The sequence below is a fragment of the Anopheles darlingi genome, chromosome 2 (assembly GCF_943734745.1).
Source record: "Anopheles darlingi chromosome 2, idAnoDarlMG_H_01, whole genome shotgun sequence".
Lineage (NCBI taxonomy): Eukaryota > Metazoa > Arthropoda > Insecta > Diptera > Culicidae > Anopheles > Anopheles darlingi.
The window spans coordinates 85,806,902-85,816,901 of NC_064874.1; the positions used below are offsets into that span (position 1 = coordinate 85,806,902).

A 10,000-nucleotide genomic window follows, 5' to 3' on the forward strand; every position below is an offset into this window, starting at 1 on the left:
CGAGAGAAAAATATAAACCCCCAGCCAACAGCTTCATCGCTAACAGCAGCTTCTGCAAAGAAAATAAACGTTGTTCTTAAGCAATCGCCAACCAAGATCTGCAGGTACTGCGCAACTCTTTCCAGAGACAGACCAAACCAAATGGGCAGCATCGAGTAAAGATTCGAATATTACCTACCCAGACACAACTTAAAGATTTCGTACAGCCATACGCATGTCTTCAATTCGTTAATTTAGTTCTCTCGAGACGACAGAACAACGTTCGAAGCGCGCTGGAGATATTTTTCAATCAAGCTCCCCAAATCAGGAAGATAGGAGCGAGCAGAAGTCTCATCCCTCATTCACGTCCCCAGAATCCAACAGAAGACATGTCGCTCGTCTTCATTGTCTTCGTTATTTGGAGAAATAAAACGGTCCCCTTATGCGCCAATACACGTAACAGGCAACTACGTGATCAACAATGTATGGATTAGGGTGTGGAGCTATTGTTGTGATGGTTTTGCTGCTCCAGCTCCACCAACCGAACACGAATGAACCGACCGACCGACCGACCGACCGACCGACCGGAGCAACATTTCGGTTTTATGTGTCTTTCCAACGGTTATGGTAATCACTTTCTCCTCATTCCATATTCAGAGACCCCCTCTCCCTTTACTACCAGTAGGAAGGTTGACTTCCACTGGTCGTCTCACGTCTTCGTATATCATCTTTCATCAGACGCTCTGCTCTGTCTGTCTGGTTGTCTTACTTGCGCATGTTTCTTTTTCTTCACTGCGTGATTGGAGATAAAAGATTCGTTATGCAAACACATGTGTGCGCAAGACCGCGAAAATGTAATCGATCATTTTATGCCAACTGTACCTTACGTGTGCATTTCAACTAGCAGCAAGTGTCATAGAAATCTCCAAACATTCACTTGACCAGGGGCAACGAGTGTGTTCATGGCTCAAGATAGCTAAACTGACGCGTAGTTCCGTTTGTACGATATGTGTCTACTACGATATTCAGTTGACTCTTCCGAACCGCTACCCGGCAATCGATCATTAGCTACTAAGTTGAAACGGTTCTTAACGGTTTTACATTCGTTCGCCTTCTAAGGTAGCAACACACATGCACGGTACATACGTGGCAGTGCACACGCACAACCAACAAGAACACTTCACTTCTCATCGATATTTTTGGACCTGCCTGGTCGTTTTGCTCGAATGTCTCTATAGCCGGCTTCAAAACCGGTCCGTTTTCAGTGACTCAGTACGGACTCCAGGCAACACCATCCAGGCTCGAGGGTGATGCAAGTAGCATAGATATAGCATCCACCATTACTAGCTGGTCTAAGGGAAAAGCGCAGTCGTGGTATACGTTCCCATATCCTCGCATTAAAATCCTAATGTCTATATATAGAATTCTTACGATCGGGCGATCTACCTGCCACACTGAGAAAAAGTTGTCTGCCACGGCAGCCCTAACCTACGACATCCCAGTTGCGAGGTGCGAGTTTCTACAACCGTATGGCAGTTGCTGCGACGGGGGATTGATTCTGAATCATCACGACCGGATCTCGCGAGTCACACAGCCATTGCCATGGCTGCGGCGCGTCTGCCCAAATGAGGTTATAATAACTCGTCCGGAGAAACGTGTTTCAAGAGTGTAACCGGCGGACCATTTTTTACCTTTTAAGTAGATAATTTCTCTAGCGAAACGGCATTCCTCCGCCGACACGACAGTGTGGACATCTGGTACCAACCGACGGCTGTCTTGGAGAAGAAGCTCTTCCAACTTTTTGCTGCCCGAACACGTCGGTCACTTCAACAAATGTATTTACGAAGTTTAGTTGAAGGAACCGTTTTTTGACGAACATCGTATAGGCATGTGGTTTGCGATAAACCTCGTGCGCAGGTTGACTTACGCCTAACGAACACACTTCAAACAGTACGGTAGGTCATGCAACAAATGTGTCGAAGAGGAACTTACGATGAACCAAAATAAAAAAAAAAGGTCTTAAAGAGACAATATACAGTCTTAGAATAGAAATTCCACGATCCATGTTTGGAAGAAGCAACTAAAATAGAGAGACCAACACACCGAAAGTCGACCAAAAAGGGGTAGGGGGAGGGGGGTCTGGCAACGTATTCGACTATCTAAGGCATTTGAAGAGGGAATTTCTGGTGCGCTATAGGCATTCCATTCCCTCTAGGGAATGAGGACGCTCTACGCAGACTCATAGACCCCTCAGACCAAGAAGATGTTTTTGCCTTTGTTTCCAACAACCATCACATCTTCAAGGTTGTTGACCATTAGACACAAATGTTCAATTTTGGATCAACGCTAGCACAGATGTTATATAGTAACACATATTTTGAGATCACACACATAATCAAAAGACAAAATCGAGGGAGACGATTTTGCACAAATATGTGGGGGGTTCGCGTGAAACACTTTCTTGCGTTTAAAATAAAATCGGAATTTTAAACGTACGTCCACTGGACGCGTGGCGAACAGCCTCTTCTTCGCCATCCGATCTCTAACCGCCACAGATAAATCGGAGCGTAACGCAACGCGTATTAAGTGTCTAGAGAGCTTATAACACTCTCCTCTGCACGATGCCGTTGCTGCTTCTCTTCTGCTCACGACACGCGTCGGCCAGCCGCACTTTTCCTAGTTAAGCCATATATTTGCACAGTCAAAATTAAATATTAACGAAACGTAAGAAATGAAGAAGATTCGGCGAGGAACCATGACCACCATCATCATATGACCACGGGGCAGGAGTGTAGGTAGCGAACGGAAGCGCTGGCGGCGACGGCAGCAGCTTCGTCGTGACCATATCTCTATACCGTTCCGGGCAATTAAGTTCGATTTGGGCCAACGATTTCTGAGCCTGAGTCTGAGGAGTTCGTTACCACGCCAAGCCGGCCGGGCGAAACTTTGCTGGGCTGGAGGATTTTTAAAGCTCTTTTTCGAATTTCTAGTGTCATAAAGCATCCCCTTTCCCCTCACCAACGGTATATCTAACCCTCCACATCAGAGAGGAGAAAGAGAAGAGAGTAGCTAAAGCTTTCTTCTATCTCACATAATCGATTATGCTTGAAGAGCTACAATTCCTAAATTGACGAATCATCCAACGATCAGATCGATCGATCTACAACACGAGAAGAAGCCCAAACATCAGAACAGCTGCAATTGTTAGACAAAGACGTCTTTCAAGCAGCACATGTCGTCGTCAACACATGTGTGTTCTCACATAGCATCCCCTTTAAGACCGTAGAAGGTATGCAGCATGAGACTGTTTCTTCGTTTCTTTTTTTTGCTGTCCTCTCTCTCTCTCTCTCTTCGTGAGTGGTGATGGCGATGGTTAATGGCCACAAACTAGCCATCGTTTAAACACCTCATTACCAGTCCCTGCGGTCCTAGGGACTCCGAGTAAACATTCTTCCCCTCCTCCGACTGATGTGTGTGTGCTCTCTCTCTCTCTCTCTATTGGCCGGGTACTCCACCCGTGTGTGTATCTATTTATCCGGTAGCAGAAGAAAGGTTCAGAAGCAGATGAGAAGCCATTCAGCAAAGTCTACTTTTTCCACCGCTTAATCAATTATCACGTCATTACCGGAGCACAGCACGGAAACGAGTAGCCGGGGGTTCTGAGTCACTAAGCTTTGTCGTCCTTCCTTGGCCAACGATTATTGGCCCTGTTTTCCGAATCATTAGCGAGCTGCACCGGGGACTACGAGTGAGTACAGAGATGTTGAGATGCTTCTGGCCTCACGCAAAAGAAGTAGAGCTAAAGTTAATCTACTACACGTCACACAAATGCCATCTAATGCTTATCCCGGGCTTATCATTTTATCTTGTCATAAAACATCAAGTCTCTCCGTACTGGCCATGTTCCTATCATTTCAAATATTCTTTTTTTTTATATCTAACCCACAATTTAAGAACAAGTTATGGAAATAAATTGAGAAATGCAGTCACATATTCACTCTCCAAGCTATTAACTGATGCACATCACGCTACATCGCAGACCTGTTGTTTTCCCCAGTCCCGCCGACCAGATGACTCATCGAAAGTCATCGAGATTACGTCATGGCTAAACTCTGAACGACGGTCGGCATAAGCCACATTTCGCTGGTGATGGTGACGAATACCGACAAAGATTACTAACCATTTAGGGATTCGATCTTATGAGTAAGAACCATTCACACTGCTAACAGGGCATCATTCCCCGGAAACAATGGACCCCCCCCAAGACGGTTCTAAAGATAGCTAGTGTTTCACATATTTGCTGCTGACCGATTACGGTAGACGCCACCATCGATGGGGTGGTTGTGCTGAAGGAGAGCAAATGAACGAGACACGGCACCATCTCCTATCGAAGGATCAGAGTTCGGGCGTTGATCTGTAATCTTGAAAGGAATGCAATCGACCGGTGCACGAGATTCCTTCTTTTAGCACGCGCCCAACAATCACATAGCAGTATCCTGTCGCATCACGTACCGAATTAGAATCTAAATCAACTGTTAGTGATCCGCTCTTCCAATGATTTGTCATCGAAACGGTTGTGTGCTAGATGTCATTACTAACCCACCCTTGTTTGGTAAATGACATTTGTTTTTTTGTTAAAGAAACATACAATTTCTTTAAAAAAAAATTAACAGATATGCAGCAACGCAGGCAAAACAGTTAGCAACAATCGGAGTGTATCAACACAAGGTCACAGGTCCCACAAGACCAAAATCCCAGACGTCAGCCAACAAACACACACACGCACCACACACTCTCGTCTCTTTTTCGTGAGCCGGTATTTGCGACTCGCTGCACATCGTTTCTGTAGCTGAAGGACGGGTCGCCGCGCTTTTTTCGCTTTTTATCGCACCCCACAGGGCGCGGTCCACGACTGGATCCAGTCAAACGACTCACATCAACCCGACCGCAGCGTTCCGCACGTCCCGTGTGTGTGCTAAAGCACACAATCGTAAACTCACCAAAACACACACAGATACAGTGAAACCGTGGCTTAACGTCGAAAATATCATGGACATTATGCGAATCCGCATAGAGAACCTACAAAGTAACAGGACAGACCGGAGAAGAGTTCCGAGATTCACATCACATTCGCCTCATCCATATCGTATCGACAGTCGGCGTCGTCGTTGACAAATATTCATTTTGCAGGAATGCGAGAGGCAGGATGAAGCAACACAAAGCATCCGCTTCTTTCCGGATGTTTGTCCAACTTTACTCCAGAGACTCTGCGCTTCAGTTGGACCAATTGGAGAAAGTATATTCCACTTGTGCCTGGAGAATACAATAACGGAAGTAACATGGCGAATATCTCAGGCGGGAGTCGTCCACAATTCAATACATTTGCTTTCTGCTACTTTTGGTAGTAAACTGTAATATGGGTGAATTAAAAAATTACAAAATCATTTCTCCAAAAATGGAAATGTACATTCGTACGCGCTACACCGATCAAAGCGATCAAAATAATCGTAGATATGAGTTTAAGTTGTTTAGGTTATTTTGTTTTCATTAGTTCTTCTCTTTTAGCACGAGCAAGTCAAAACATTTTCTGATTAGCAAGCATTGGCATCACAGCACAGTAGCACACCTTCCACACCACACGACGAGGCACAAGGTCAAGTGTAACCTTCATCTTCTTCCCAACACAACGTATTGTTGCTGGAAACGCAACCTTCATCACAACAGGGCCTGCTAGAGGCTTTGGGCTTTATAGATTCCATTTGCGTGCTAATGGAACAACTTCGCCATTTCCCCTTTTCCTGCACCTCCTCGTCGTAATCGACTACTTTGCACGTCGTCGCGACCATCGAAGCAACACTGTTCCTCCACACGCCTAGCCGCACACAGCTAATAGACGCCAACCAGAAAGAGGAGAAGAGGTGCCCCCATCATGTGAGCATTACTAAACGACGATGCAGCATTCCTTTCCTAGCAGTAATTATTCATCACATTTCAAAGCGCATGGCGAGCGCAGGGGTGGGGATTAATGGATTGATCAACTTCATCATGCCGATCAGCGTCATCATTATCAGCGTAGCCACGACCGGGCGATTTAAGGGGGGGGGGGGGGGGGGGGGGGGGGCGGAATGATTGGCACAACCGTGTGTGTGGACCCTTCCTCTCAAACTCAGGCTTGACATATTAGTTAACTCCCCTTGTTGAGTAAACTACACGCGACGCGCTTAGTCACACGCAGACTTGTTTCAGGCAAAATGATAGTGTATCTGGCAAATAATACACTTTTCCTTGCATTGTTCTCGAGTACCGTTTATCAAAAATGCACCTGCAGCACTTGGACAATCTTCTTTCGTGTGAGTGTTATCTTGCATTTAAACCCCACCACAATACGCACACCCATGCCATGAACCCTCTAATATGCTTGGACGTCTGTGATGCTCTCCCTGTCAGTCACATATCAATTGCCGCCATGCTGGTGGTGATAGTGGAGGCCGTGGCATACCTACTCCCGACCGTGCCGCGCGCACAGCTGATACCCGTATATTATAGAACGTAAAGTCCCAAAGCGATGGCGACCTTCCTCAAGGGTAATTGGATTTACTCCACAAGGCAACGCTATTCCAACTATTTCGTCCAAATATCAAGGGAAGACGTAAACATAGTCGTAAGGATCACTGTTGACTGAATGACCTTTACCTACATACTCTACCCATGACTATGGATATTTGACAATAGAATTACTCATTCTTGATCTCAATGATGTGAATGAAACCATTGCTTCCCTGATTTCATGATACAAGATCCTGGGCACGCGAGTAGTTCCGCACCATCCTCTCTCGCGCTGCGCTGCATGATTCATAATTTATAAATAAAAATGATAAAAAAGGGTCAGATAGTCGAAAGAAACAGTTATCCAACACAGATTGTCCCGGGGGTTCGCGTCGGTTAAACCCTTTTGACTCATTCTCTCATAAGCTGCCCCTTCCCATACATAATATCGAGGAAGGGTCACTACTCCATCAACACCGCACCAGCACCACACACCGGATTCCGGTATGGCGAGGTGGCGGAAGTTAATCGTTGAAATATTTATGAGCCCTTCTTCCTTTTCTTTTCCTCTTCCACTAGTGGCCCCCGTTAATGGGATGTACGCACCACCGTCTTTTCGGTTCTGCTGGAAATGAACGCCGAAATGATATCGAACATGGAAAGTCGATCTTCAAGGGGACAACACCAACATCCATCCCCATCACCAAAAACACCAACGACAAAGTCTTGAGAGAGGTCGGAGATTTCAAAAGCCTGGCGAGAAGAAGAGACCCACACCAAGTGAACTTTCTCTTTCCCTTTCCTTTTTGTTGGTTTATTGCACCTCACAGACAACGCCAACCAGAGGAATGAAGTAAGACCGGAGAGCGGGAAGGAATTGATCCGAAACCCGGGTGTTCACTTCTCTTCCAGGCCAAAAAAAGGATGAGTGAGTGAGTGGTGGATAACATTTGTAAAGACTGGCGAGTAGTTCCGGTTCCGTGGCTTCCCCCAGCACAATTCCGGTAGGCTGCTGTGCTCTTATTACGGAACAAGGTTCAGGGGCTACTCCTTTCGCTGTTTGATAAATTGTCAATCGGGTTCATCTGCAACAATACAAATGGTAGCAATGCCTTGCATGCCAATATTGAAACAGCAATGAAACCATCTACTACCAAAGGTATGTTTGGAGCAATGCAGAGGCCAACAGCAATGGGGCTCAAGGAATCATTTCTTCGCGTGTGTTGAATGACAAACGATCAATATTGCCACGAAAACATTTCCTTTCAATGCGTCAATGTGATCTCTCTCTCTCTCTCTCCCGTTGGACGTACTGTACTGATGGCACGGTAACAATAATCACCACGAACGAGGCGCTGGTGAGCCCCGTTAGATGAGAAATCTTAATTAGGGCCCCGCACAAACGTTGAAAGGAATTTTTGGACCAACTGCCAAACATTCCACGTCCGGATTGAAGACCAAAGGTCAATGGAAAGTTGGAGGGCAGCGCGCGACGATGCCCAGAGAGTTGGCACCCATTCGGATATGGACGAAAAATGACCTGCTTTTCGATCCGCACGCTGTTCCTTGACACAGTTGCGGCAAGCCCCCCATTGCTGAGAAGAGCTTCCAAGGGGGCCCCCCGTTTAGAAATTGGATGTTTCCTACAATGACACTGCGCGCGCGGCTCTTCATCGACCAGTGACAAACGAACGAAGGAACGAACGCAAGCACGCTCGCTCCCATGTGAAATATGAGTCATCCCCTGAGCGCGTCATGTTTTCGCTCTGTTGAATAGGGGTGCGGTACAACAGCGGCGCCCCGATATTACCCCGTATCTAGCGTGGTAACTGAGAAGCAGCAGTAGAGTAGCGTGCATATTGAAACAGCAGGCTGGGACACACGGTAAACCTAGCTACCGTCGGCGGCAGCGAGATGAACTAATAAGCAAGGGACATCAGTAGCATCGGCGTCGGTGTCCTGCCGTACGTCTTCCCTCTTTCAAGATACATAGAATCGGATGAAAAGAAGCAAAAAAAAAGTACAAACAAGAGCAGTCGCGAGCAGTCTGCCTCTCTGCCTGAATGATTATCATGCCATGCCGAACAAAAAACGGAAATCGTATCCACCAAATGCGGCACACTTCGAAGGGGGAAGGGAAATTTTCGTTTTCCCCGGTATCGGCACTTTGCGCAACCCGCGCGCGGCCGGCTCTAAAATACATGAATCGTCGTTGCTTCTTCCTCTCTTTTTGCTTCCCATATCTTGTGTGCGCCACTGCTTGCTGCTGGTTCTGCGACTCTCGCGTTTAGGAGAACGATTTTTTTTGCCGGCATTTTTTCTTTCGCGTTGTCTCCTCGCGCTCTCTCGCTCTCTCGCTCTCGATGAGAGGTGTATTGCACGCACACGTTAAAAAGCTAGCGAACAAACACACAACCAACCATCAACGTGTGCCGCAATGGACGTTGGTGTGTGTATGCAAAATTCGCGGTAACGGGTTAGCCCTAAGGAGATAGCGCAAAACGATATCGAGAGCTTCGTGCGATGCGGGATTCCTTTTTCTCCCTTTTTTCGGTTCCATTCTGTCTGCGCGCAACATATTTTAGTGGAACCTAATTGAAAATCATTCAAATACTACGTACAATTGTATGTGTGCAAGAAAATACGCAAAAACCTTCAGTATAGTTGTCAATAAGAAGAGGTCGCCTCCTGATACAAAAGCGACGTCGTGAGAAGCGAAATTCACGTATCTTTTGTGATACGCCATTTTGAAAATCCAAAGTGAGCCGGCAAGTTTTCTTCTTCCCTGCCCCGTTGCTCTTGCTCCACATGCGGCCTATCATGAATTCTTATTCGCACGTTGTGTTACACGTTGCACACGTAGTTAATTAGGCACAACGTGCTCTTTCTATACGTGTGTCATCAAAGAGTCGGCGTTTTTCCTTTCAAATGTAATCCACGCAACACACACACACATTTCTCATCACGATTGCTGTTCAAATTACGGTATGATGTAATCGAGCTTTCGTTTTGCAACTAGTAGCCGTATCCAAAGATAACAATATCAGCTACATGAGGTTTTATCGAAAGGAAAAAAAAGATCTTTCTGATACGGCAGCAGCGACTCATCGGCGGTCACACCCCGTGAAACCGAACCCAAACCGATCAGCTCACAACGCTGCTCACCACCATCTCACCTGCGCGAGATATCGTCGCCGAAGTTCTCTCACTCTCGGGCTGCCACTAAAACGCCGCCGACAAAAGCCGGCTCCTAAAACCTGAACCAGCTTCTTGATGATAAAAAAAAATCGAATAGAAGGGGTCCAATATCGTCGAGGAAGCGACGGTACAGACATGATGATGATGATTCATACCACCACCACCACCACCACCACCACCACCACCACCCCTCCCCCCTCCCTCTTCAGGCACTGCGATTTTCACTTACCTCGAATCCTTCCGATTTAGCCCAGACGCCACCATCGTGTCCAGCGAT

The 10,000-nt window shown here is 46.6% G+C and overlaps 1 protein-coding gene and 1 long non-coding RNA gene across 5 annotated transcripts in view; one reads left to right on the forward strand and one right to left on the reverse strand.

Annotated features, from left to right (window-relative positions):
* LOC125951372 (profilin) overlaps positions 1–10,000 on the reverse strand; it is a 16,804-nt gene that overhangs the window by 5,060 nt on the left and 1,744 nt on the right. For all 4 annotated transcript variants that reach the window (XM_049680178.1, XM_049680179.1, XM_049680176.1 and 1 more), the window contains exon 2: positions 9,953–10,000. This exon is cut by the window's right edge and continues 219 nt beyond it. In XM_049680178.1, coding sequence (XP_049536135.1) covers positions 9,953–10,000 — 48 coding nt within the window. The remainder of the gene's footprint in view (positions 1–9,952) is intronic.
* Positions 3,514–6,069, forward strand: LOC125951373 (uncharacterized). Its single transcript, XR_007468780.1, has 3 exons — positions 3,514–4,591; positions 4,653–5,910; positions 5,977–6,069. It is a non-coding gene; the product is annotated as an uncharacterized LOC125951373 (long non-coding RNA).